Source organism: Pteronotus mesoamericanus, unplaced genomic scaffold (genome assembly GCF_021234165.1).
Source record: "Pteronotus mesoamericanus isolate MK-2021 breed Mesoamerican mustached bat unplaced genomic scaffold, CSHL_Meso_final contig_33, whole genome shotgun sequence".
Taxonomy (NCBI): domain Eukaryota; kingdom Metazoa; phylum Chordata; class Mammalia; order Chiroptera; family Mormoopidae; genus Pteronotus; species Pteronotus mesoamericanus.
Window position 1 is genome coordinate 12,629,883 of NW_026555135.1, and position 26,264 is coordinate 12,656,146.

A 26,264-nucleotide genomic window follows, 5' to 3' on the forward strand; every position below is an offset into this window, starting at 1 on the left:
TTGGTGCCTCAGTTTTATGGTTTTTATAAAGCAGTCATACAATAGAAGTTTGTGGCATTGAATTGGATGTGGGATAGGGGAAGGAGCAGTGTTTCCATGGGCCACTTATGCCTCTTCGCTGAGCCTCAGTCTCTGCCTGTAAGTCAAGAAGGTTAGCTGGGCTGGGCAGCGGGCTGCCTCCTGCCTCCTACCTATGATGGCTGTGGGCTTCACCAGCCTCACCACCTCCTCCAAGGAGTTCACTTCAGGATGATCCTGGGCAAATATCTCCTTCTCGTGATTCAGGTGGCTTCTCCCCTGAAGCAAAAGGAAGAGCACAAAGCAGCTGTGGTGGTGAGAACTGCTAGGCTGGGGCCTGGGTGCATCTGGAGAGTCTGAGAGCATTTTCTGCTGAACCCTGTGCTTTAGTCTGAGCTCTCAGAAGCCTTGGGATTTGTCCTCTTGGTCAGATTTCCTGGTAGAACCTAAGGATTTTTACTGTGTGTGCATGTATGGTGTGTTCATTTAACCCGAACCATATATGGAGAATCTACAAAGCCTTTCTTTGAGTTGTTGGGGTCATGGTTCCTGGGCCAGAAGAGAGAGGCCCTCAGGAAATGCCTGGGTCTGATCAAGACCCTTGGTCCCAAGGCATCCAGCACCCAGGTCCAGTTGAGGGATGGGGCCTGAGCTACCTAGGATCAGGGAGCTAATCTGAATGCATTTTATAAGAGCCATTAACCTCCTTGTGAACAATACCAGCCTGAGCTCAAGAACAGGCTTACAAGTGGCTGGCTGTGCCAAACAAGTCAGATTTCTTCTGTTTCAGCAAACAGGAATTGGAGGATGACAAGCTGGTAAATGGGTACAAATGTTCCAGATGACTCCTTTGGATGATCTGTCCTCATGAGGACCAGAACGAAGACATCAGCTTTGAAAGAACTTTTAGTAGGGGTGAGCTCAATGGGGTGAGCAAAATGATGTGGAAAGATGGGCAAGAGGGAAGGGCAGCAGCCTCTACCTGTGTCTGGATTATGCTCTGGAGTGACCTGGGATGGGAGGAGGAGTCTCCAGGCCTCAGTTCCTGCTGCTCTCTAGGGAACAACAGGCAGGCCAGCTTACGCTGAGCGGTCCTGCACCCTTGGTTTGTGGTCCCACATATTTTCCTGTTCCTATCTCTTATGTCTTTTTTTTAAATCTCTCATTGACATTCTATGTTAGTGAAATTCTGGGAATTAAAACATGGAGCTCTGAGTGAAGTCCTAAGGGAGGAGGTCATCCAGTTGTGCCCCTCGCCACCTTCCAGTCAGAACCTGGACTATTTCATTCATCCATTCCTTCATTCATACCTCAAACATTAGTTGCACACTTACCATATGCCAGACATTGACATCCAGGCTACATAGCCCAGTGCGGGGATAGACTAGTAAAGGGGTTACCGTCCTAGAATGTGGTAAGGGCTACTTGTGTATAGATGTAGTAAATTGAGACCTAGGTGCTCCGAGGAAGCTTCTTAGAGGAGGTAACATTTGCACTGAATCAGAAGATTAAGGAGGAAACAGATGGGGCAGGTGGGATTGACAGCGGGTGTGAGAGAAAAGAGAGAAGGGCATTGCAGGCAGAGGAACAAAATGGGCAGAAATGTGGAAGAGAAGGCGCATTTTACCTTTGGAGAGGCGTGATTCATTACGGCTGGAGGCTAGTGCAAGGCAGGAAGTAGTGAGAGATAAGGCTGGAAGGGCACACACACCTACATGTACATTCAAAGCAGTTGGACAAAAGCAATTAAGGCTACTTTGTGATGACTCTTTTGCTTTGGAGGTTAGGGCACTGCCCTTCTTCTGCCCTTCATTCTGTCTGAGCAGTTAACCCCTTGCAGGCCTCATCCAGTCCACCTCCAACAGCTGAAGGTGTCAGGAAACCTCCAGGTCTCCATACCCACAGTACCTTGACAATGAGCCCCTTGGAGTCCACCATCCAGATCTTCCTCGTGGCCTCGGCCTTGGGTATGCCTTCTTTCTCTAGGGCCATGACAAGGAGGTGGGCGATGCCCATGGCTGCCTGGGGGGTGATCATGGGGTGAATGTTCAGACACAAGGCAAAGAGCTACGCAGCATTGATCAGATGCTTCACCAATGTCCTCCCTCCTTCCTCCCTACTTCGAGGAGACCCAGTTAAATCCTTGCCTTGAGTCATCCAAATGTTGGGGCTCAGGCTAATGCACCCATGCTTCTTCCTCTTCTCAGAACCCCAGGACACCTTCCCGCCTTGACACCCCTCCACCCACTCTTATTCTCCTACTGGAACGACTGTAGAGAACCCCTGATGGCACCTACCTCACCTGCACCTTGGAAAACAAACACATGATTGGAGAGCTTGTTCTTGGTGATTCTCAGGGCAGCCAGGATCCCTGCTACAGCGACAGAGGCTGTGCCTGCAATAGAGTGGAATGAGATCAGTCTTGGGCCACTGGTCCCAACTCCCAAGAGAAGACTCTTGGCAGAGTTCCCACACCTAGAGCCTGTGGTGGAAGAAGCCACTTTCCTTAGCCCTTATGGAAGTCAGGTCTCAAGGCATGAAGGTTTTTAGAGCAAATCCATTCCCTCTTTTGCAGATAACTGTTATTTTTTGAGGAACAGCTCCTGGATTGTTACTTGACCCTGGGAGAGAGGATCAGAGAGCTGGGTGTTGCTACCACCATCATTTATAAATATAACGGAACCCAAAACAAAGTGTACTCCTCATAGAAATTCTTTAAGGGATAAATGAATAAAAAACAATAAAAAATTAGGCCACAAACTAACCATGTATCTTATCCACCAAATCACAAGGCTGTGCCCAGAAGCATACCATCATCAAATGTCTGAGCAAGTCTGGAAGGTGCAAGTTGCATGAGCAGGTGGCTCAGGTTTGTTTGACATCTACTCCTGCTTCATGACTTCTTTTCCCTCAGTCCACACCTAAGGCCTCAGTGGGAATTCCTCATGACCAGCTGACCAAGGGAAAATAACTTGGGCTTGGTTTACAGATTATTCTTAATGATATGCTGCCATCAACTAAAAGTGCATGTTTGTAGCTTCACAGCCCCAGTTTAAGGTAGCCCTAAGGATGTTGATGAAGGAAATCTTTCCAATGGTCATGACTTCAAATTGCAAATTTTGTTGTCCACTTTGGTCCAAGAGATGGCTAGATCTTCATTCGTTCATGGACAGTTGTGAATGATTTAGCTGGATGGTCAGGGACTTAAAAAAAAACAAAATGGTAAGACTGATGATGAGGAAGTCTGGGGAAGGGGTGTGTGGGTGGACCTCTTGGAATACAAACAGAGTATGAAGATATTGGCGCCCCGTTTGAAAGCTCACCATAGGGCATAATGAGAATAGGTTCTTAATAATCTGGTGGACAGCCTGGCATGCCCTGTGTATGACAGTCAGCATCCTTCCCCAGTCACTGAAGAGTTTGCTCAATGAGTTCATGTATAAAGCAGCCATCGTGACAAAGATGGAGGCTATGCATGGACTTCCTCTCATCAAGGCTGCTACTTTCGCCACCAAATAATTAATATGTCAATGGCAGAGAGCAGCATTAGGCTCCTGATATGGCACCATTCCCTGGGAGGACCATCCAGCTGGCGACAGGATGATTATGTTGGAACCCCTTCCATGATGGACAGGATAGAGATTTGTCCTCACTGGAATAAATGTATATTTTGGAGATGGATTTTCCTTTCCCTGTCTATAATGCTCTGTCAGTGCCATCATCTGTGGATGTTTTGGGTACTATTCACCATCCTGATATATTCCAGACACCAAGGCTTCTAATCAAGGAGTTCATTTCAGAGCAATGGAAGCGCAGCAATAGGCTCATGCCCATGGATTCAGTGGTCTTAACATGTGCTCTACCAGAGCAGCTGGCCTAATACATCAGTAAAATGGGCTACTGAAGACTTAAGACTGTGGAGATGGTGAGGTCCTTTATTACAGAATGCAATAGATGATTTGTCTTAGCAAACAATGCATTGTGCATCTTCTCCCATAGCCAGAATACTTTGTTCTGGAAACCAAGGGGTTGAAATGGGAGTGGCTCCTCTCACAATTTCAGCTAATAACTCCCTTGCAGAATTATTGCTTCTTGTGTCTTCAATTCTGTCCTCTCTGGATTGAAGGTCTTGGTTCCCAAGTTTCCCAAGAGACGAACTCCTACATCAAAGTTCACAGCATGGTTCTACTGAACTGGGAGTTGAGACTACACGTGGCCATTTGGTGCCTTTTTCTTTTTTTTTCCTTTTTTTCCCCAGAAAACCAGTGGGCAAAGAAGAGTGGTATTTTACTGCTGTGGTGATTTATCCTGATAACCAAAGGCAACTGGGGGCGGGGAGAACTATATCTGAGCTCAGGGGATCCTCTGGGGTGTGTCTTAGTACTTCTGTGCTCAATAGTAAAGGTTAATAATACTACCTCAACTAAGGAGAGACAGGACTAGGATTGAGATCCTTCAGAAATGAAGGCCTGGGTCACCCTGCTAGGTAAAGAATCCTGGCAAGCTGAGAGCCTGTCTGAGGACAAGAAAACAGAACAGGAACTTGAGGAAGAATTTATAAACATCAACTATGGCTTCATAACTGGTTACAGAAATGAGGACTATAGCAGCCATGCATGTTTTTTCTTTATTATTATGTGATTATACATAATGGTATATATTAGTTAATTCATTTTCTCTTCTCCTTCCTCTTATTAATTTTGGTAGTTAATTCTATGATTCAACCTTTGGGTAACAGAATTTTCAAATGTGACTGTGACTGAGTTGTAAGAGTAGTAAATCCTGCCCAGAGATGGATAGTGTGACTATCTTTCAGAAATGGATAAAATGACTTTTGAGACTGCCTCTCCTCATTTTGGGGAGAAAGTGAGAATGTCTTCATTTGTTGGAAGAATAGTTGTATTTCATTAGGCATTTTGTCAGAGTGTTTTGTTACTGGAACCGGAAGTACCAGTTCATAGAACAATGCGTATGGATGCTGAATAGCTGAAAGGGTGGAGTGTGCCAATTACTGAGTAATTGTTTCCCAGCTTCAGCTCACCCTTCCTTACTCTGTCTACAAACCACTTCAGCTTGGCTAACTCTATTCTTGGATCTGCCAATAGGGGGCGCCGGGGGAGGCTGAGGGGCTGGATTGGGGGAAGGAATATTTTTTCCAGCATCATCTTTGTCTTGTAAGATTGTTGGGTAAAAAGTAGGACATTCAGTTAAATTTAAATTTTAGATAAAAAATAATTTTTTAAAATTAATGTCCCATATGATAGCATAAATAGTCTAAAAAATTATTCATTATTTATCTGAAATTCAAATTAAATTGGCCATCAGCAGTTTTGTTTTTGCTAAATCTGGCAACGCCACAGCCTTGTTTTTTCACATCTATAGCAGCAGTTTGTTCCAGAAGCAGCAGCTGAATTCAGTTTGCCGTTTTTCCATCACTTATAGAACTAGCCTCATAGCGTGCCCCTCAGAGACATGAACACTAGCCAGCAGCTACCTCATCTTTCCTTTGTTCCCACAGCCTCGGGGGTGGTAGCAGATCCTTCCTGTTGGGTGTTTTTTTTTTTTTTGGCTTTTCAATTCTTTCATACATAATTCACAATTCTCTATATTAAATTTTCTCTGTTAAAGCAACCGGTGTAGGCCTTGCCCGATAGAGTTCACAGCAAAGTAATTGAAATTGGCAATGATAGGCCCCCATGACGGTCCAAGAAAAGGAAATTAAAGTGAGACTATTTATGGTTTGTTAGAGTTACACAAATAAAAGAAATTGTGTTATCTAAGGCTGGTGAAGAAGTGGTGAAAAGTAAAACATTCCAGGATACATTGCATTTTAAAGAGCTACAACCCTTTTTGGAAAACTATTTCTTCCCAATATAGACCAAAGGCATACAATGTTTTTGACCTTTGACCTCATGCTTCTATTTCTGGGAATCTATGTATGGAAAAATCCAAAATGTATGTCCTGGGATATTTATTATAGTGTTATTTATAATACAGAATGACTGGAAATAAACACATAACAAAGGAGTAATGGTTAAGTAATTTAGCTGGAGTAGACACTCAGTAGACCATATTGCAACCATTAAAAATGATCATTATAAAGGTAGTGCAGCAACATAGAAAATGCTTTGAAGTTAGTATATGTTTAAGTGGTTTATGTCTTTTTTATTACAATTTTTATTATACTTGCTGTATTTATGGAAAATCAAGACCTTTGAAGGAACTCAAATTAGATATAAATCATGTTCAGCTGAGCTGGTTACAAGTCACGTTTAGCGTGAGAACAATTAAGCTGAAGTTTTCTTTTCAGTGTATTAATAGGTTGCCATCATTTTATTGACTCCAGCAATAGCTTTCCCTGGATTCAGACCCCTGGGACAGGTCCTTGTGCAGTTCATGATGGCGTGGCAGCGACACAGAGAGAAGGGGTCTTGCAGCTTGGCCAGGCGCTCCTCTGTGAAGTAGGCTCTGGAATCAATCATCCAGTGATGGGCCTGCACGAGTACAGCAGGTGCCAAATATTTGTCTCCATCCCACCGGTAGCTAGGGCCGCTGGTGCTGCTGCGGGCACAGAGAATGCACTTGCACAGCCCACCCAGTTTTTCCTGATTTTCTATGGACTGCAGATACTGCTGTTTGCCTTCCTGGGAGCTATCTTCCTCCTTACATAAAGCTTAATGGATTTGTACTGAGCATAGAAGTCACTCGAATCAGGAGCAAGGTCCTTTATCACATACATATGTGGAGCAGGGCAGATTTTTGAGACTTTGTTGAGGTTGGTGTCTGTCCCTTGGTGCAAACTAGAGTGTTGCCTCCACTGATGCTCACTGCGCAGGAGCCACAGATACCTTCTCTGCATGGGCTTTGGAAGGTCAAGGTAGAATCAGTTTCATTCTTACTCTTGACTAAAGCATCCAACACCATAGGACCATATTTATTCAAGTCAATTTCGTAAGTTTGCATATGAAGTTTATCTCCTGTCCTGTCTGGATTGCATGGGCTTTGGAAGGTCAAGGTAGAATCAGTTTCATTCTTACTCTTGACTGAAGCATCCAACACCATAGGACCATATTTATTCAAGTCAATTTCGTAAGTTTGCATATGAAGTTTATCTCCAGTCCGGTCTGGGTACCAAAGGTAGACGGTGAGTTTCCTGATTCAGAGAGCTGTGGCCGCAGCTGTCCGGGCCACCGGGCAGGCCCGCAGGTGGGCTGCACCAATGGCCGTGGCCGGGAATGGGCACCTCAAGGATACTCTGGCCACCTCCGTTATCTTGGCTCCTGACCGCGAGCCCCTTTTATAGGCCTTAATGTAAAGACATTTAGCTAAACCTATTATTGTCCCCTTTTACAGTCTGGGTAAAATGAGGTACAGAGCAGTTTGCTGAGTTGTTGAAGATCACATAGGAGAATGAGATTTGAACTCAGGGAAGCAGGCTCCAGGGTTTGTGCTCTTAATCCCTGAACTATGCTTTGCTGGGTTGGTAGGAAGGGGGAGAACCTTAAATAGACTACACATCATGATTCTAATTGTAATTTCTGTGTGTAAAAAAGATACACACAGAAAGTCTGAAAGGAACTACAAAATACTAAGGGTGGGAATAGGAGTGAATTTTCTGTTTTCTGTTTTCCAAAGGGCTTGTTTTTTGGTAGCTCTGGTGTTGACGCCTTCTCCTCAACATGGGTTGGATTTGTGCCTGGCTCAACATGGGTTGGATTTGTGCCTGTGTAGGGCGCTGAGACAGGGGGCACTGCAAATAGCTAGAGCCTCATAAATGCACCTTCATCACTGTGGCCATCAGAAGGCAGAAACATACTTCCCAGAAGACGAGGTGCAGACTCTCCAGCCTTCACATGGCTGTGACCTGGAGGGACTGCTGAAATGTCAGCAGGGTCCCAGAGCCAGGGCTGAGGACTACTGGGCCTTCCTAACATCGCCTGCGGGTCCCGAAGGGGCTCAGTGTGCACGCACTGAGGGCCGCTGGGTGAAAGCACCGCGCTGGGCGCTGAGGAACACGGAGGTAAATCAAACACGGTCCCTGCACTCGGAGAATTCCAGTGAGGTACGGAGCAGTTTACCGAGGTTTGGGCACAAATAACCACAACACAATTGGTAGCTAGAGGTCATTCTTTCAAAACTATTGCATTCACTCAGGTATTTACTGAACATCAATTATGTACCAGCCTCTGGGATACCAGATATCCTTTGGGATGTCATTGGGAATGAAACAGGCAGGTTCATTCCTGCTTCAGAAGGAAAGAAGCTATTACATGACAAGTGTGATGACTGTTATAAAGAAGTTTTTCATGATGCTCTTTTAGTTTACAGGTAGAAAAGCATACTATCAGCATCGACTCACCTGTGCAGCTTCATCACTGCACATGGACTCTCTGTACCAGCCATCACCATCCCCTGAGATGTCACTTTGATTTTTTATCGCATCTGTACTTTGCCCCTAATGTTCCCACCATCTAGAGGACCCTTCTACATTATTTATTCCTTAAGATTCAGCCCACATGATTTCCTCTCCCATGCATTCTCTACTTTCCCCAGGCACCATTATCACCCCCCCCTTTTTTTTTTTTCCTGATATCTACATTTAGCTAACCTGGATAAAGCTGGGCTATGTCATGGCCAGGCTCATCTCTGAACTGCATTTAAAAGGAACACCAACCTGCCCCAGCTGGTTGGCTTAATTGGTTGCAGCATCGTCCTGTACTCCAAAAGGTTGTAGGTTCAATTCCCAGTCAGAGCAGGTATGGAAGGCAACCAATCGATGCTTCTCTCTCACAGCAACGTTTCCCTCCCTCTCTCCCCCCTCCCCGCTCCTTTCCCCTCTCTTTAAAATCAATAGACACATCCTTGGGTGAGGATTAAAAAAACAAAACAAAACAAAACAGAAACACCAACCTCACATCTAAGAAAGCATCAAAAAGCTATTTAAATAGTCACTTAAATCACTCACAGAGGTGGTGAGATTTGTATGGTGCGACCCTCCTCCCACCAAATACCCTTTGTCCACCATTTTCTCAAAGTCCACTTATTTTGGTGGCTACTCCCCATTTTTCTGCCTCCCCCAAAACCACCTTATCCATCTTTTTGCTTCTCAAAACGCACTTTCCTTTGCTCTATCATGTCCGAATATACAATCCAAAAGATCCCCAGATGACCTATATGTCCATTTAAGTTTGAGACCCACTGAACCAGGTGGCTTCTCTAGGTGAAATACTAGATTCCTTCCATTAGACAGAGAGGGAATTTTCTGCTGGTGGGATTCTATTTTAGGCCTGCTTTACGCCTCCTGAGAGGAGGAGCTGTGCAAAGCATGCGCCACCAGATGGCGCCAAAGATATTTCATCTGCAAAGCTACCAAAGACTCCTGATGTTTCTTTTCCTTCTTGGTGTTAAATATCTTTTGCGGTTAGAACCTGCAGGTTGAATAATGGCTTATTTGCGCAATACAGAGGAGGCCTATTATGGGAAGGTGAATAATTCAGTGCTGAAATTCTGTGCTGGATAGGGACTCGAGAGCATGACATCCAATGATTGTACAGAAGAGGAAACTGAGGACAGAGAGAGCAGTGGCTTGCCCCCGTCAGCCGTCCAGTTGGAAGTCATCCAGTTGGAAGCAAAGCAGGGAACCCCAGGCGCTGCATCTCGCCCTCCGCGGCCTATGCAGCTCAGGCAGCCTTTCCCGACCCTAAAGTTGAAGGCGGCAGGAGTGGCATTTATGGGGTTCCCCTGGGGGGACTGAAGGGCATGTGGTAGTGGACGTCGAGGGGAGTGAGTTTAGGCAGCGGATGTAAATTTTCCATTGTGATTCTGGAAGAGGTGGCGACCACAAGCCAATGGGAAATCTGACAGAAAAGAGTTGAAAATTTCCATCAGGATACAGGGCAACTGCCATTTAAGGATCATTCTCACTATGACCTCGGCTCGGTTCTATGTATGTGCTTACCCGCACTTGTTCACTGAATCGTCACAACAACTGTGGAGTAGGCACTATTGTCTCTCCTTTTTCCCCTCTTCAAAGTGGAAAGAGAGGTTCAAAGAAAAAAAAGAAATTACCAGGAGAGAACTTCTGAAATCTCTCACTTCCAGGTCTATAAGCCCTCTGCCGCCAGGGCCCTGTCCGGCCCTTTGCCTGCCCTCACCTTACAGCTGGCGAGCTGTCCCCGCTCCTCGCTGAAGCTGCCTCCCGATGTGTCTGGGCTGGGTTCTATCTTTTCCGCCCACTCAAGGAATTCGTCCTGTAGTTCTCTCCCCTTTTTCCTACATCTTCAACTCCTCCCCTTCTACTGGGTCACTGCCATCGGCCTCCAAATATGTCATAAAGCCTCCATTCTAAAAAAACCTTCTCTTGACAGTTCCCACTCAATTTCTTCCTTTTAGAGCCAAATTCCTCAAAAGAGCTGAATCTACTCATTACTTCTGTTTCCTTCCTTCTTCGTCTCCCTGAAACCCAATCCAATCAAGTGACCGTCCCCAACTCTTGTCACGGGACCAGCACCTCCACCTTGCCAAATTGAGTGGTCAGGTTCAGCCCTCCTTATCCTTGACCTCTCAGCAGCATCTGATGCTGTTCCTCATTTTTCATTTGGGAAACTCTCTCGGCATTTGGCTTCTGGAACCCCCACACTCACTGGCTACTTCCCCGCGATCGCCATTCTGGGATCTTCCTCTGAGTCCTCTGAAGTCAGGTTTCCTAATACAGACCAGAACTCAAGAGGATCAGCAGCAGTTCTTAAACCCCATATTATGAAGTATGGCAAACAAAGTTATCTCCATCACTAACTTTCATTTTGGGGGACTCTTGGGTAACATGTTAGAAATTTATAAATGGAGAGGAAGGAAGCTGCTTAGTTTTCTGGAGGAACCCGCCTGCCCCCCACTCAGAATAGCCCAGGGGTCCAAGGGTATGAGAACATGGCCGTGCCTATAAATGGTACAGGCGGCAGAAAGTGTGACTAGCTGTTCCTTATTCATGATGAAAGAAAAACAAATTTCCCTTCTCAGAGGGAGCTTTCCATAATTACATTTCCTGCGGAGGTTGTAGGCTCCGGAAATGCACAAAAGGACAAGCTGAAAATGTTGTTTTTCTTCTGCTTTTAGTAGTCACACTTGACAAAGTTAAAGGAATTTCCAGGCTAAACAGCAGATTATTGGAGAAAAGGGAAAGAAGTGGCTGTGTGTCAGGCGAGGCCAGGCTGTGAGAAGGACAAGGATGTAGGCTCTGTGGGAGTCTGGCTGGGGCGGCTTTGGAGGTCTGGGACCAGGGGCACTGGGTGCATCGGCTACAAGGCCAGGCTTGCTTCCACAAGCCACAGAATTAGCACCATTCTTTGTTTGTTAGCAACTGAGTGCCGGTTCTGGGGCCCCACTGGGCTAGGCCTTGCGTACATAAAAGTGAATGAAACGGTTTTGGTCACAGGGAGTCCACAGCATGCATATTCAGAAAGCTCCAGCTCCCGGTACTGGATATGAAGCAAAGGCCTTCTCCAACTGCTTCAACCCGATTTCTGCAACATGCGGGGAACTTTATAGAGCCCTTGGACCCTCTAGAAGGCAGTTTCTGGCCCAGGGCGAAGGTGGGGTTAGGCCTATTCTGCCATAATTTCGAAGGAACTTGAGGGAGTAATTACCACCTTCTCAGCTTCGGGGATTATTTGAATCAGCAGGCTACGGGGGCAAAGGGGGGTTTGTCTCAGAGGAGTCAGGATCAGATGCACGAGACCCACGAGACCCTTGAGACCCTCGAGACCCTCGGGACTGGGATAGCCTCAGAACACAGGACTTTGTGAAAAGGGAGACTTTGGGGACTGGAGGGAGATACTGGAGGCTGAGGAGACCTGGGGTAGTTTCACTGTGGGGGAGAGTGAATAGAAAGGCCAGGAACTGCTGCTCAGCTTGCGTGCTGGGGGGAGGGGGAGAGGAGGGACAGCAGACCCCGGACACCCAGGAACACCCACACCTCTCATAAACAGGACAAACAGGATGAACCAAGTCTTCAGAGCTGGGCCATTCCTCCCCTGCTTTCCCTTTCCTACCGGGGCACCTGAACCCTGCGGCGCTTTAAAGCATTCTGCAAAGTGGGTGACCATGGCCCAATGTCACTTCCTTCAGGGCCCTGGGCAAAGGTGGGGACAGGCTTGGCCCTGGATGCAGTGTCCTGAGGGAGGTGAGGCTTGGGACCTTAAGGACAAAAAGAAATTAGCCAAGAGCAGAAAACAGTTCTAGGCAGAGGGACCAGCACATCCAAAATCACAGAGCTGGTGGAGGATTCACAGAAATGTGAATAATTCCCTGGACTGCAAGGGTATATGTGGGAAGCAGAGAGAGCTGAGGTGGTGCCCTGCCTCCCTCCTATTCAGGCTCCCCCAGTCCTGTGCTCACACTGGCCCCTCTCCTCACCGCCCCCAAAGCTCTGCGTCTTAGCTCTCCACCCTTCCTCCTTCCCGTGCCTGTGTGTTAGGAGTCTGCTCTGCGTGAGCGGTCTTAGTGTTAGGCGCCGGCACTGAGTACCTTCCATGCCTGCCCCTGCCTATACATCACTATAGTCCTTACAACAACCTGGTGCCATAAACCAGGGTGATGATACAATAGAAACAACAACAAAGTGGCGAAGGCTGCAGCAGCCAGCCAGCAGAGATGACGGCTTTATAAAAGCATCTTGGTCATTCTGGCAGTGCCAGCTGATTAGCAGCTGTGGCTGTCATTGCTGTATCCATTTTACAGATAAGGGGAAGAAGCCTCTGAGGATTTAAGCCATTTGGCCAAAGCCACAAGCAGAACAGTGGGAATTCAGACTTAAGCTTGTCTCAATCCAAGGCCTGGCTGTTAAGCTCTGCGACTCACAAATGAAAACTTAAAAACTTAAAAGTGTGAGGCGGTGACAATGGCCCGACATCCCACACGGGCGCCCCTGGGGCCGTCTGCCTCTGGAGATGCGGCAGGACTGCCGGCGATGCAGGCGGGGGAAGGTTGGCAGGTAGGAGGATGCTCGGTGGCTGACAAGCCGGCTGGTCTTCCCGTCCCCAGCCACACGCAGGGGGCACCTATGCGGGCAGGCAGGGGCCCGCGGTCAGTAGGCCAGCAGTGTCCTGGGCCTCCTCCTTTGGAAGGACATGGCGGGCTGGCCTCCAGCAAGACCATTGCTCTTGCCCTTCCGCCTCCTGGTCTCTCTCCTCCCCTAAGAGCAGAGAGGCTTCTGTGGTCCCAGATGGAATAACAAACAAAGTCACCTGAGCTTCTGCCTTTTCCAAAATTCCTGAAGAGGGGCCAGCGATGAATCAGTGCAGTCCCGCCAGCTCACCGAAAGCCAGCCTGGGGCGCGGAGGCTTTCCATGAGTCTGAGCTGGGAGGGGGACAGGAGACCGCGGCGGCCCTGGGGAGGGCGTCACCCTTCCAGCTGGGGCTCCAGAGGCCCTCCCCGTGGCTGGCCCGTGGGATCGGTGATCTCCAGGTGTGTGTGTGTTATAGCAGGACTGGCTGAGGGACACCTCAGGTCATGTGCCCGAGCTCCTGTGCAGCACCAGGCACAGCCTTGCTTTCATGGGGCTCAGTCTGGCGGGATCCTGAGACCTTTAGTCATACCTTTCCTTCTTTGACCGAGGACATGAGGCTGGGCTGATGATGGGGGCTGGCAGTACGGCCAAGTTTCGTTTTCATTTGGGCAGCCTGATTCCAGGCCCCCCACTTGGTGGGGTTCTAGTAGATTCTGACCACGGGTCCTGCTCGCGTGGCGCGTCCCCAGCAGCCACATGTGGCGTGGTTTTGGTTTCTGATTACCACTGTTAGTGCTCTCTCCCTTTCTCTCCAGTTCTGTGCACACAGGCGGGCCTTTTCCACTTTTGAGCAAGGCTGCATAGTCTCGCGTTTCATTTCTCTGTGTTTTGTGTTTGGAGGTCATCCTAGCATGAGCTTAATCTTCCATGTTGCACCATTAGTCCTGGAACTCCTCGCCAGCCTTCCAATGCCCGCTTAGCAATGAGAAGGAACATCACCGGCTTCTGGTCCGGGAGCCGTCACCAACCAGCTGGGGACGTGGGCAAGGCCCTTTCTGCCCTAGGCTTCATCTTTGGGCCTGTAAACTCTGGGAGTTAGAGGAGGCAGTGAGCACGGTGAGGAGAGCAGCAGGGTGCTGGAGAGCAGTGACCCCCACCCTTATGTGGGGCCGAGAGTTTAACGCTCAGCAGGAAGACTTGCCACGCCACCTCATCCGCAAAGGAGAAGGGGCGATCTGATGTCGTGGAGGGTTCTGGGTCAGAAATAACTAGGTTCCAGTTTTGATTACTCAGAAATAGCTAGTTCCAGGTTTGTGCCTGTCTGGCTATGTGACCTGGAGCAAAACTTAACCCTTGAACCTCAGTTTTCTCAACAGTGACATGAGACAACAATGTCTGTCCTCCCAAAAGGGGGAAGGGATTTTATAAGGAAGTTATGAGACAACATGAATGAAAAACACTTTTCAAACCTGCAGTTCTATGTGTGTACAAAATGTTATTATTTGGCACAGCGTGGCTTCCTGGGAAGCAGATTCTGAGACACGTGGCGTGTTCAGGGTGTTATCAAGAAGTGCCTGTAGGATCAACACACACAAATGGGTGGATGTGCTTATGAGAATGTCAGTTTGCATGTGTAGACTTCATTCATTCATTCTTCAAACATTTACGACGCATCTGCAATGTGCTAGGCACTGTGCTGGGAGCTGGGGAATGAGAATAAGACATGGTTCTTGCCACTTAAAGCTTATCATCTCTTGGGGAGACCAATGACCCAAGGAGTCATTTGGAGTACAGTGTGGTAAGGAAATGGACGGGAGCACAGGCGGCTGCAGAAGCATCTGGTGTGCACCCAAACCAGACTGGGGGTCGGGGAGCGAGGGCTGATGTGCAGCCTTTTCTGTGACAGGAGACCCTGGAGCTGAGTCTTGAAGGGTGAGTAGGCGTTACTTCCTCAGGCAAAGGGGATGGGGAACATGTCTCAAGCGCAGGAGCAGAACTTTCACATGCAGAGAGAACTGACTGGGTTAGGGGTCAGCGGGCTGTGAGAGAGAATTAGTGAATATGGAGGGGGGCACAAGCAGGCCTTATACTTCCAGCGTGGGAGTGAGAACTTTCTCACAAAGAGGGGGTTGACACCCATAGTTCCATCTTAGCGGTGTGCGCTGGCAGCGGGGTGGGGGCGATGGGAGCGGATGGACCGCGGGACCTGGATGCGTCCCCCTGCCTGTGTTTGTGAGGATGTATAAGCCCGTGGCTGTGTCTGCACATCTGGAGACTGTGCACCAGGTGTGCTGCCCACGGGAACTTGTTTTCCACTTCCCCCCTCCAGCCTTGGCAGCCCAGCAGGCTCAGGGGGATGGCTCTCCCGTGGCTGACTCATGGGCGAGTGTCATGACGGGGGAGCCGGTCAGGGGCTGGCGGGCAGGTGTTTCCTCCAGGGCAGTGAGGGCATGCCTCCTCCCCCAGCCGGTGCTCCTGGACTCCCCTGCCCATCGCAGGCCCCGGCATCAGGGCTGGGGGAACAGGACAATGACAGGCATGGAAGTTGCCAGGTGTCAGCTTTCCCTTCCTGGGTTTTTCCTCTCTGGGCACCCATTTTTCAGGCACTGAAATCATGTCTTTTCTTTCTTTTTTTTTAAATCCTCCCTTGAGGACATTTTGTTGTTGTTGTTGTTGTTGCTTTCAGAGAGTGAGGGAAGGAGAGAGGGAAGCATCAGCGTGAGAGAGAAGCATTGACTGGCGCCTCCCATATGCACCCAGACCAGGGATTGAACCCGCCATCTTCTGGTTACGTGACTAAGTTCCAGCCAACTGAGCCACACCGGCCAGGGCTGAAGTCATATATTTTGATCTTGATTACCTAAAATTTGCTTACCTGTGCTATTCATTCTCTTGAAAATTTACAACCAATACAAAAAAAAAACCCAAACAAACCAAAAAACCCCAAACAAACCCTATCACATTTCTTTAGCCCTTAATGTGGACCACTGGAAAGGAAGAGGCATTTGGTTTTACAGTAGGAGTGTAAGATCTGGGAATAATATGGTGAGTGACAATGAACTTGGAGTTCAGAGTCCAAATTTTGACTCTCTGCTTCCTCTCTTTGTAAGTTACTCTCTTAGTGCCTCACTTTCTTCATGTATAACACAGAAATGATCATACAGAAGTACATGTGTGATGTGCTTATTACAACAGTGCCTGATGTATAATAAATATTCACCTCGAAACCCTTAGTTATTATTCCCTGGGCTTAAATCCTCTTAGCTCATTTGATAAAAGTTGTGACTTTTGAACCTCACCTGCAAAATGAGGGGTTGGCCAATCTTTTACTCCCAGAGATCAACACCTGTGCCCCACCACCTTGTTCCTCTTACCGCCCATGCTTCCTTGGTTTCAAAAGAGTCTGCTTGCCAAACTTCATTTGATAAATAATAAACCACATGTCATTAGACTTTATAAAGTACTAGGCAGAGCTCACAAACCTCCTTATCCCTTCCACTGCAGTCTCATATGCTGGCATCTCCGCAGCAAGAGAGGCCTTCGGCTATTTTGGGTCCATAGAACAGGTAACGAGTTGACCCTGAAGTAGAAGATGCCCCCCATGGGCTTTTAAAGCATTCTGGGGCCTTGTGCCAATGTGTTTCAGGAGTACCATTCTGAGTAGTATATATTCCAGCCATGTTAAGAGAAGAAGTTGTTCTGATTCCCTGATACAGCTTGTGTTGGGAAAATTGAAGAGCAAGTTATTGTGGCTGGGGAAAGCCATTTTTATGACAATAGATGCTTTGGTCTAAGAGTCTTATGTGCTAGTATTTTCCATATATTAGCTCTTTCAATCTGCATAATAAGTTTCCAAGGCAGTTACTATCCCCACTGAATATGTGATGAAACTGTGGCTCAGTGACTTGATGTGCCCAAGTTCAACCAGCTAGAAAATGACAGAGCTGTTTAGAATTTATTTCATATATTGAATTATATAATTTTTATTTTCATCTGAAGTAGTAATGATCTCTATTCTATAGATGAGGAAACTGAGGCTTAGCAAAGTTGAGAGACTTGTTTGAGGTCACAGAGCTAAGAATTAGCCATGTGGGAACTGAATGCAAGTTTAATGCTTTTTCTTCAATAGCTGTTGGCAGCAAACCAGCTGCGAGATGCCTCCCCTTGGGCATGCAGGTGAGCCTTATGAGAAGCCATCAATCCTCGGTGGCTTTTTGTTGGTGGGGTGGAAGCCTACCTTGGATGTCATCATTGAACATGCAGTACTTATTTCGGTATTTGTTGAGCAGGCGAAAGGCATTGGCATTGGCGAAATCTTCAAACTGGATGAGGCAGCTTATCCCAAACCTGTGTGGGGGGAGAGAAAAGAAAGTGTGTTTGCCTCCTGAGGCTGATCCCCGGCAGACCCCAACCTGCTCTGGGCATAGGGAAGCTCAGGTCAGCAGGCCAGGGTGTGCGGCCTGGCTCATTCACTGGGGTTTTTACCACCCGGCTGGCTCCTGGACTCCTGGCTCGGCCTGTCTCTTTACAGATGAGGATGGGGAAGGGAGAGAGTAGAGGCACTGGGCTTGGTGGTCAGTAGAGCCCACACCGCTGTCTCTAATGTGGGCTGGTGGCTTTCATGGGCTATGGATGGCAGGCCCTAGGAGGTGGTGGAAGGGCTGAGATGGGGCCTGCTCCCTCTGTGGCCTTTGGCCACCTGAAATCTCAGCAGAAATCTCATTCTAAACCCAAGTGCTTGTGGAGAGCCTGGCTCCTACAGCACTGAGGCCTGGGGAGCCACTGCCACCTCCCTATATCTCCCTGGGGGGATCTTGAAGCCTGAAGTTCCTCCACTAGAGATCCTTCTGTGGTCAGACATGGTTCCCTGAGAAGATGCAAGGAAGGTTGGGAAGAACCGCTACCTTTAGCTACTGTCATGTCCTCACACCTTTGTGAGGTGTTCTCCATCTTGAAGGTATAGATAGTCTGTCTAAAGGGCAGAGCACCAGGCCTACCTTCCAGAGATTCTTATTCAGTGAGTTTGGGGTGGGGCTCAGAAAACTTCATTTTCCCCCTCCAGGTTTATTGGGGAATAATTGACAAAGAGAAATAGCATATACTTAAGGTGTACAGCGTGATATTTTGATATACCCATATTTTGCCATGTATAATGTACACTTTTTTGCCCAAATTTTTGAGGGAAAAATAAGGATGTGCATTATGCATGGGTATAATGATTACATAGCATGGGCATAATAACAGGTATAATAATCCTGTGTATAATGTGCACAAAACCGTGGGTGTGCATTATACATGGCAAAATGCAGTACATAGCAATGATTGCCTCAGTGAAGCTGACACATCTATCACCTCACACGTTTACCCTTATGTTTGAGTGATGGAGACATTTAAGATCTCCTCTTAGCAAGCTTCAAGTATCTGATACACTACTGATTATTAACAGTGGTCCCCACACTGCACAGCAACCTGTATTTTCAGCAAGCACCCCGGTGGTTCTGACCTGACAGCCTAGAAAACTCTGCAAACGCCATCTTGGGGGGTGAAGATATGCTCACGAAGTGGCCCGAGATGCCTTATTTACAACCTCGTATGCTAGATTTCCAGGTCAGGATGAAGTTTGTGTTTCTTGATAAATGACTAGATTTATAACCTACTTTTGCTATTAACATTGTGAGAAAAGTGAGAGCTGAGAGTTCTGCTCTTTGACAGGAGGCTCCCTCAGCCAGGCCTTTCTGTACACACTTTCCCCCTCACTCCCTCCTTTCTTGCTCTTTGATCCTGGTTTTGACATTTTTTGTTGTATTATGTTTCCAGAAGCAAAAGTGATATGAATTATTAAAAATCACTTAATCTGTGGACAAAAAAGATCTCATCTCAGGAGCCAGTTTTTGACCAATAGTACCTGAGGTCACGTTTATTGAGGAAAAAATGCCCTGATTGATCAGCATGGGGTGTCGGTGGCATGTGGAAAGAGGCATGTTCTGCCATTCCCAACCAGGTGTGACCTAGAGGCTCAGGACCAGCTGTGGAAAGAACGATTTATGACCTTGCTGAAAGGGTAGGTGGGGCGCGCACTTCTGTGTGGGCTTTCTATGCTGTGGGGGCATCTGTCTCTGATGAGGCTGGTGGCTATGTGGGGGTGAGCAGCACTGGAATGGCCCAGAAAACATTTTTTCCAACCTCATAGTTTTGTGCATGACTTACGCTGTACAGTAGAAATGCCAGTAGGAAGGCAAATATTTGCTTCTACTGTGGTCCTTCCGGAACCTCGGGCTATACTGGTGGTGGATCTGGAGGTGGGTTCATGTTACGGGGCAGAAATGGAGAGGCAGTAACCTGCCACATTCCAAGGCTAAGAGTCCTGGACACACAACTGAGTGATCTTGCACAAGTCACTTCACTTCTCTGTTCTGCCTCAGTTTCCCTACCTGTCAGCAGGCACAATAATATCTGCCTGGTCAACTTCTGTGGGGCTGTTTTGAGGACTAAACACTGAGGGTGGCTTTTAAATTGTACAGTGCTAAACACAGGTGTCATCCTGGCCACAAATCTTATTCACAGTCACAGGGCAAGTGCCAATGGGGGTAGGGGTGGGGGCTCGCTGTGTCTCCTGACCCACCACCCAGTTCCCTTCTCCTTGTACAATGAAGAGAAGTGATATGTAAAACTTCCTGTGTACAAACACAACACTATGCTCACCAAGACAAAATTTACTGTGAATTTTTGTTGAGGGTGTGAATTTCAAGTATTTGGATTGGGAGGGGGAACAGAATGTCTTTGGTTGCTGGTGACATTTTGCTATATATAATCCTCACAAGACTCCCAGTGTGGCTCCACAGCTGGCCTGGAGCTAAAATGCCAAAAAGGTCAGACAACAAAAGAATGCGATACACGGTCTCCATTCTCTTTCGTGTCTCTCTCTCCTCCTTGCGCGCGTGCACACACAAACTTTAACCACCACCACTCTGAGGCACAAATAAGGCAAGAGTTATATATAAATAAGCACTTTTGTTCAATGCAGTATTATTGTTTCATATTTTATTCAGCTCTATATAAGAGAACCTTCCCATGGAGCAATATGCTGAGAAACCCATTAATTCAGGTTGCTTTAATCCCATGTTGGGACTGCATAAAATGCTTTGTGAATTGCCCTTCCTATAACCTAGACTCAGCATTCCTAGACTTCCCTGGACTTAAGGACCTCCAGAACCCCATCCACTGGGGACCCCTGCACCCCATGGCTGCTCCCTGGACACCTCTGCTCACCAGAAATCAGGCCCCCCCCTGGAATGTTACATTGCTCATTTCTGTCTCTGACCTCAGCCTCTCCTTCCACCTCCCTCACTTCCACTACACCTGTCCTTTGTCTCCACTGAGACCTTTGGATCCTTCACCATTTTCTCCCAGTTCCTTGCCCCCTCCTTTAAGGCTTTTCATGAAGTCAGACCAGTAGCCAGTGTGAACCAAGGGCGGCTGCTTCAATTGCTCTCTCAGCATCATCCACCTGTCCACCTGTCGGTCTGTCCGTTTACCCATCCACCCGTCCAAAAGCATCTATTGATGCTTTAGGAAAGGGCATATATAAAGGAGCTGGTAAAAATGGAGTGTTGTTACTTTGCCTGCCAACTTGTGAAACTAATTAAAAGCCAATTAAGAACAAAAACAAGATTTCAAAGTGAAAATTGAAATGGCTTAGGTGAAAAAAAAAGTTTTCTCAATTCCTCCATGGCCATCCAAATGCAGGCACTGGGCTTTCAGCATAACACCAATTTAAATGTTAATTATAGTTGCCTTCCATATATTCATTAACATGTTACTACTAATAACAACAGTAACGAAAACAGCTCAACTTTATTGAGTGTCTATTACCTGCTGGGCATCTCCCTGAGCTCTTTACCTGCTATCACGATAAACCCTGCTTTCAGAGGAGTCCTGCGCTGCAGGTACTCTGCCCAGGCGTGACTTATCTGCCGCAGTTGGAGGGGGTGGAGCTGCGGTCTGACTGTAGACCTTACCTTAGTTTAGCTTTCGTGGCGATATGAATTTGTTAAAGAAAACTAAGCCGATGGTATACCTGGATTTCTTTGTCCCTGGAGAAAGGAAGTGCTGTGTGGTGAAGAAAACACTGCCCTGGGAGACAGGAGAGCCACCCTTTCTCTCTGCCAGAAGCTCTGCGTCCCCTTTCTCTCTGGGTCCCAGTTCCCTGCTCTGATGGGTGTTGGAAGAGTCACATGGGCCACCTCAAGGGTTGCAGTAGATACACTAGGAGCTTCACTCAGACATATCACCAAGTCCAAAGCAGGGAGGTCTCATGATCCTGAGTAAGAGCAGCATGGGGCAGGAAAAGCTTGGGGGCCAGCGTTTTGGGTCCTCTCTGAGCGGAAGCACACCAGGCCGGCTGAGTGCACAGGGCCCAGGCAGCCCCCTCCAGATGGAACAGCTGGAGCCGCAGCGGGAGCCCCTGGGGATGGACCCTGCCCAGGCCCCCTCCTCGGAGCTCCGGGCAGGCTCCCGGTTTATGGGCTGGCAGTGTGTTGCTCACACTCACGCCTGCCAGAAACTGCTCACTGCTCACCCCGGAGGCTCCTGCTTATCTGTCCCCCTCTGCACTTTTGAACTCTTCACCCTGAAGCCCTGGCAGGGGCTGAGGAACATCTGAGGCTTCTGCAGGGGGGAATTCCTACAAAGGAGAGAGCTGCACCCCCCCAGCCACACATGGAGCTGCCTGGATTTCTCCAGCCTGGGGCCTCAGTTAGGAAATGGCCTTGGAGCAGCCAGGAAAGGCATTCCAAGGCCAGGGCTCCGTTGAAGACACAAGGCTGTTGGGGGAAGGGGACGTTTACATTGTTTTATTCCAGCACTGAGGCCAGAGGAAACCTGCAAATGGGGGCCTGGGAATCCTACTGGGCTGTGTGTGACAATGTGACAAGACCCAGGCCAGGACCAATTGAGCTGGGTACCTGCCACCTGGGATGCAGCTTCCCCGGGGTAAGGAGATTCTGAGGCGGCTGTTCCGCCCTTTCCTCCCAGCAAGCCAACCGAGTGCTGGTGCGGATGTGCGAGAGCAAAACATTCCAGGGGCTGCCGACCTGGCTTCTCTTTCCATAGGTCAGGACCTGCCATTCTTTCAAACACCTGGCTCTGACCCCTTTCAGGCCTGAACAAACACAAGGGACCTGGGGCAAGCAGGTGGATTTGCTCAGCCTCTCTCCAAATAGAATGACTAAAAACTACCACTCCTATTTCCATGGGAGCCCACACTGCGCCCCCAGTGAAAATCACACATACAAAACTCCCACAGCAGAGTGCTCAGTGACAACATCTGTTGTCACCTGATGCAAAGTTATTTCTTTTATTTATGCTTTCCTTCCAGGGACTAGAGCTGACACAAATCATGGAAATTCTGGGTCTTTGTTTCTGTTTTACATGTTCCATTAAACTCGAGACCCTGAAGAGGCTCTCAGAAAGAGTTTCCGTGGCTAACCCCATTTGGGAAACTGAATGTTACATACAATACATGCAATGCAGAGTAAAGGTCCTGAAAAGCTCTGTGTTAAGAAACCTGCTTCACCCAGCATTTTCTAAATTTATTTGACCAGAGACTACCTCCTACCTATGGTGCAGGACCCCCTAAGAGACACAACCCTTTGCAGAAAGAACTTGGCCGGGTGGGCCAGGTGGACTCAGGGCAAGGCCGTCTCTCTGTGGCAATACAGCAATCGTCACTGCGGCTGGGATCTTACAGTAACTGATCTCACCTCCTTTGGGCTTATTCTCCCCTCACCAACCCATCTTCCCTATCTTTCTAAACACCGATCCATGCAGGCCACTTGCATTCTGACCTTCCTGACAGGGCCCCCACTTCCTCTGGGACTCCGCCCAAATGCCTTAGGTGGTGTTCACCTGGGCTCCAGCCTGAACGCGTCCCACATCTGCGGCACATGCCGCTGCTTGCCTGCCCTCGTGGGCCCTTGCAGCGCAGCTCCTAGGTTTTGCTGATGTGCCTAAAAGGCCTCCTTTCTCAGGCCAACTCGTACTCAAACTGTAAGTCCCAGCTGAAATGTCACCTCTTCCAGGAAGGTTTCTCGGACCCATCACTCTCTCTACCGTCGGGGTAGCAGCAGCTCTCTCCTCTGGGCTGTCACGATACTTGGGACACATCTCTGTCATCACATATATAGTGTACTGCATCACAATTTACTTACTGACATTTCTGTTTTAATTATTAAATGTATGCGGCGGGCAGGAACTATCCTAGGCGTGATATAAAACTTCAATCCAGCAAACATTTCTAAGTGTCCACTGTGAATAAGGGACTGCCTTACCTGCTGGATTACAAAGGCAACTACAAAAATCTCACTGTCTGCTGGGGACACGGGAAAATAAAACAGCAGCTGCAACACGCTGTGGCAAGGGTCCGCAGAGGTGATGGCTATGAAGGGCAGGCTTGGCTGGGTCTGAGGAGCTGAGATGCTCAAGGGGACGTGTCCATGCGCAGCAGACTCTCCATGAGGCTCGGCAGAGAGGAACGTGAAGTTCAGGGCATTGTGAGCAGTCCAAGTTATTGGATGGGAGGAGGTGCTCAGGCAGACCACATGCAGTGAGCCGGGAGCTGAGCCAAGCACACCTACGTCCAAAGAGCAGAGCGGGTGGACGGAGAGAGTCCAGTGAAGAAAAGTGAGCAGGGGAAACAGCCAGGCGGAAGGTGGGCTGGCAGAGCGGAGATGTCAGATGCTGCTGAGGTGTCCTAAGAAACAGAGATCTCAAAGTGTCTACGGGAGTTGGCACTTAGAAGTGAAGCAGTGGGGAGGGAGCCGTTCTGCAGGGCGTTAAAGAGTAAATGGAAGGGGAGGAAGTGTCCTTGGTTATGAATTTCGAGAAGCTTGGCTATGAGGTAGAGGGAGGGTGACAGCCAGTGGGGGCTGTGGCACTAAAGGAGAGATTCATTTTTGAGATGGGAAGTGTGCACATGAGATAAAGGAGCCAGTATGGAGAGAGATGTGAGGAGCGATGATGGGGAGGGAGATCCTAAGGAAATGTGAGGAGGTGGGAGCCAGAGCCCAGGCAGCGCGTGAAGAAGGCATGGTCCTTCTCTGTAGGGCCACACAGCCTCGAAGAGGGGACGGAGGTGGAGCCCACACACCACACCCCACCACCGCTTCGTGTGCAGCGTGGTCATTCTGCTGGGGGCAGAGGTTGGGGAATGAGCCCCAAGGATGGCAGGGGACCTGCTCTGTAGGCAAGGACCCTGGAAAGCATGGATTGGAGAAAGCGGGAATACTGGGCCTGGAAAAGAGGAAGCCAAGGGGAATGAAGCATAATAATCATCTTTAAAAAGATGAAGGACTGTTCTGGTTATGTGGCCTTGGAAAAAACAGAGCCACCAGGTGGAAGTCGGAAGGACACAAATTTCAGGGCCATAGAAAGCACAGATTTCAAACACTGGGGCTCCACTTGGCAAAGGAGTTGAGGGAAGATTCCTGTGGAGAGGGTGGTGAGTGTGAGGGTGGACCCCTGAGGCCCTTTCCTTCCCAGGTCCCTCACTGGGAGATTCCCCGGGTGAGCCCAGCTCTCGCAGCCAGACTGGCGGGCTCCTGTGGCTGGCATTCTGGCCCATCGGGAAATACTCCTATCAATAACGAGACAGTCACAGGAAGCAGCAACTTCTAAGCAAAAATCTCAGAATAATGTGGCCGTTCCTCCGTCACTGTTCTGACAGCAGTCCCAGACCAGACAGAAAACACTTTAGGAACAGTTTGGATTTCCTCCTCAATTTCCCTGTCTGAGTTCCTGCGCAAGCACGCATATGGCGCCAGGAGCTCTGTGCCGGGAAGAGGATGGTGGCTCTGTGCTGACCCCTTGACCCCTCCAAGGTCAGAGGCCAGTACTGAGTTTTTCCTCTAGGGCACAGCAACTCACTCCTCAACTTTCTGCTCAGAAAGCCTGTGCACTTTTCCCAGCCACCAATCCAAGGGCTGGCTGGGGGAGCCAGCCTCGGTATTTGAGTTGTCACAAGGAAACTGACATCCTTCAAGAAGCTTCTCTGATTGGTTTGGCCCGTTTTGACCTGTCTATTCAGGTGAACTACCATAGTATCTGCAACCACACAATCTGTTTGTCATACAATCATGTGTCAACATCCTCGGAGTCTAAAATGCTCCTTGCTCATGCACCTGGCCAAGTTCTGCCTTGAATTAGGACAGTCAGCTGGGGGTGGAAAACAATAAAGCGGAAAACCCAGTTTATGTTGGAGGGCTTTTGGTACCAAAGTGAGCCAAAGTCTGGGAGGGGGAAAGGGGAAGACTAGGTCAGGTTAGGTGAAAGACTAGATCAAAGCAGGCAGGAGGCAGCGTCCTTGAGGGCAGGGCAGGTGCCCCACTCACCACCGCAGGGCAGGACAACAGCAGAGGGAGATTTAACTGATCACCTTTCCTGCCCACGGGACAAATCAGCCTCAGGTACCCGTGTTAAAGACCAAACAGACATGCTGCTGTGTGCCCAGGCCCTGCACTGGGCTGGCTCCCTAAGTATCGTTGAACAAATGAAGCACATGGCAGCGAAGAGTCCACCCAAAGAGTGGCTGGTGGCACACATGCCACATGACGTCCCCAGCTCCCCTTGGAGTCACACTCTCCTTTGTGGAGACCACAGCAGCAAAGCATCTTTGTATCACAATAGCTCAGGCCATTTCCTTTCCCCTCAAGGATTCAGGTTAACACTGAGGATGCTGCTCTGGGGGGCCTCCCCAGCCAGGCCGAGGAGCAGGCAGCAGAGGGTCCATGGTAAACAGCCTCAGGTTTTGCAGTCAGATGGGTTTCCGGTGAGTCCAAACTCCTTTCAATTTCTAGCTAGGTGACTTTGGACAAGTTACTTAACCTTTCTGAGCCTCAGTGCTTGATCTGTAAGGGTTGCTGTGATAATTAAATGTAAAGCATCCAGCACAGAGTAGATGCTCTGTAACAGTGAGTTGCTAGCTCTTTCCTGGGCAGATGGCCGTGACTTTTAAGCCCAACCCAATGTCCCAGGCCCTGTGGCCACCGATTTCCCCTCTCAGCCACGGCTGGCACTGCAGGCAGGGCTGTCAGCCAGGCATGTGTTCGACCACACAAACCCAGCAGTAAATCTTAGACCATCTCTCTTTTTTCTCCAGCCCGCGCTCGCTATGTTCAGTAAATAACTCAATGTTGCCTTAAATTATTTCATGGTTATTTTATGTGTTCATAGTACAATCACAGGAAG

The 26,264-nt window shown here is 48.5% G+C and overlaps 1 protein-coding gene and 1 pseudogene across 2 annotated transcripts in view; both read right to left on the bottom strand.

Moving 5' to 3' along the window:
• The window catches only part of ME3 (malic enzyme 3), a 189,012-nt gene that overhangs the window by 6,319 nt on the left and 156,429 nt on the right, over nucleotides 1-26,264 (bottom strand). For both annotated transcript variants that reach the window (XM_054576389.1, XM_054576388.1), the window contains exons 7-10: nucleotides 17,260-17,369; nucleotides 2,316-2,413; nucleotides 1,927-2,040; nucleotides 192-297 (exon numbers count right to left, since the gene is read on the bottom strand). In XM_054576389.1, coding sequence (XP_054432364.1) covers nucleotides 192-297; nucleotides 1,927-2,040; nucleotides 2,316-2,413; nucleotides 17,260-17,369 — 428 coding nt within the window. The remainder of the gene's footprint in view (nucleotides 1-191; nucleotides 298-1,926; nucleotides 2,041-2,315; nucleotides 2,414-17,259; nucleotides 17,370-26,264) is intronic.
• LOC129072668 (succinate dehydrogenase [ubiquinone] iron-sulfur subunit, mitochondrial-like) lies at nucleotides 6,306-13,170 on the bottom strand (annotated as a pseudogene).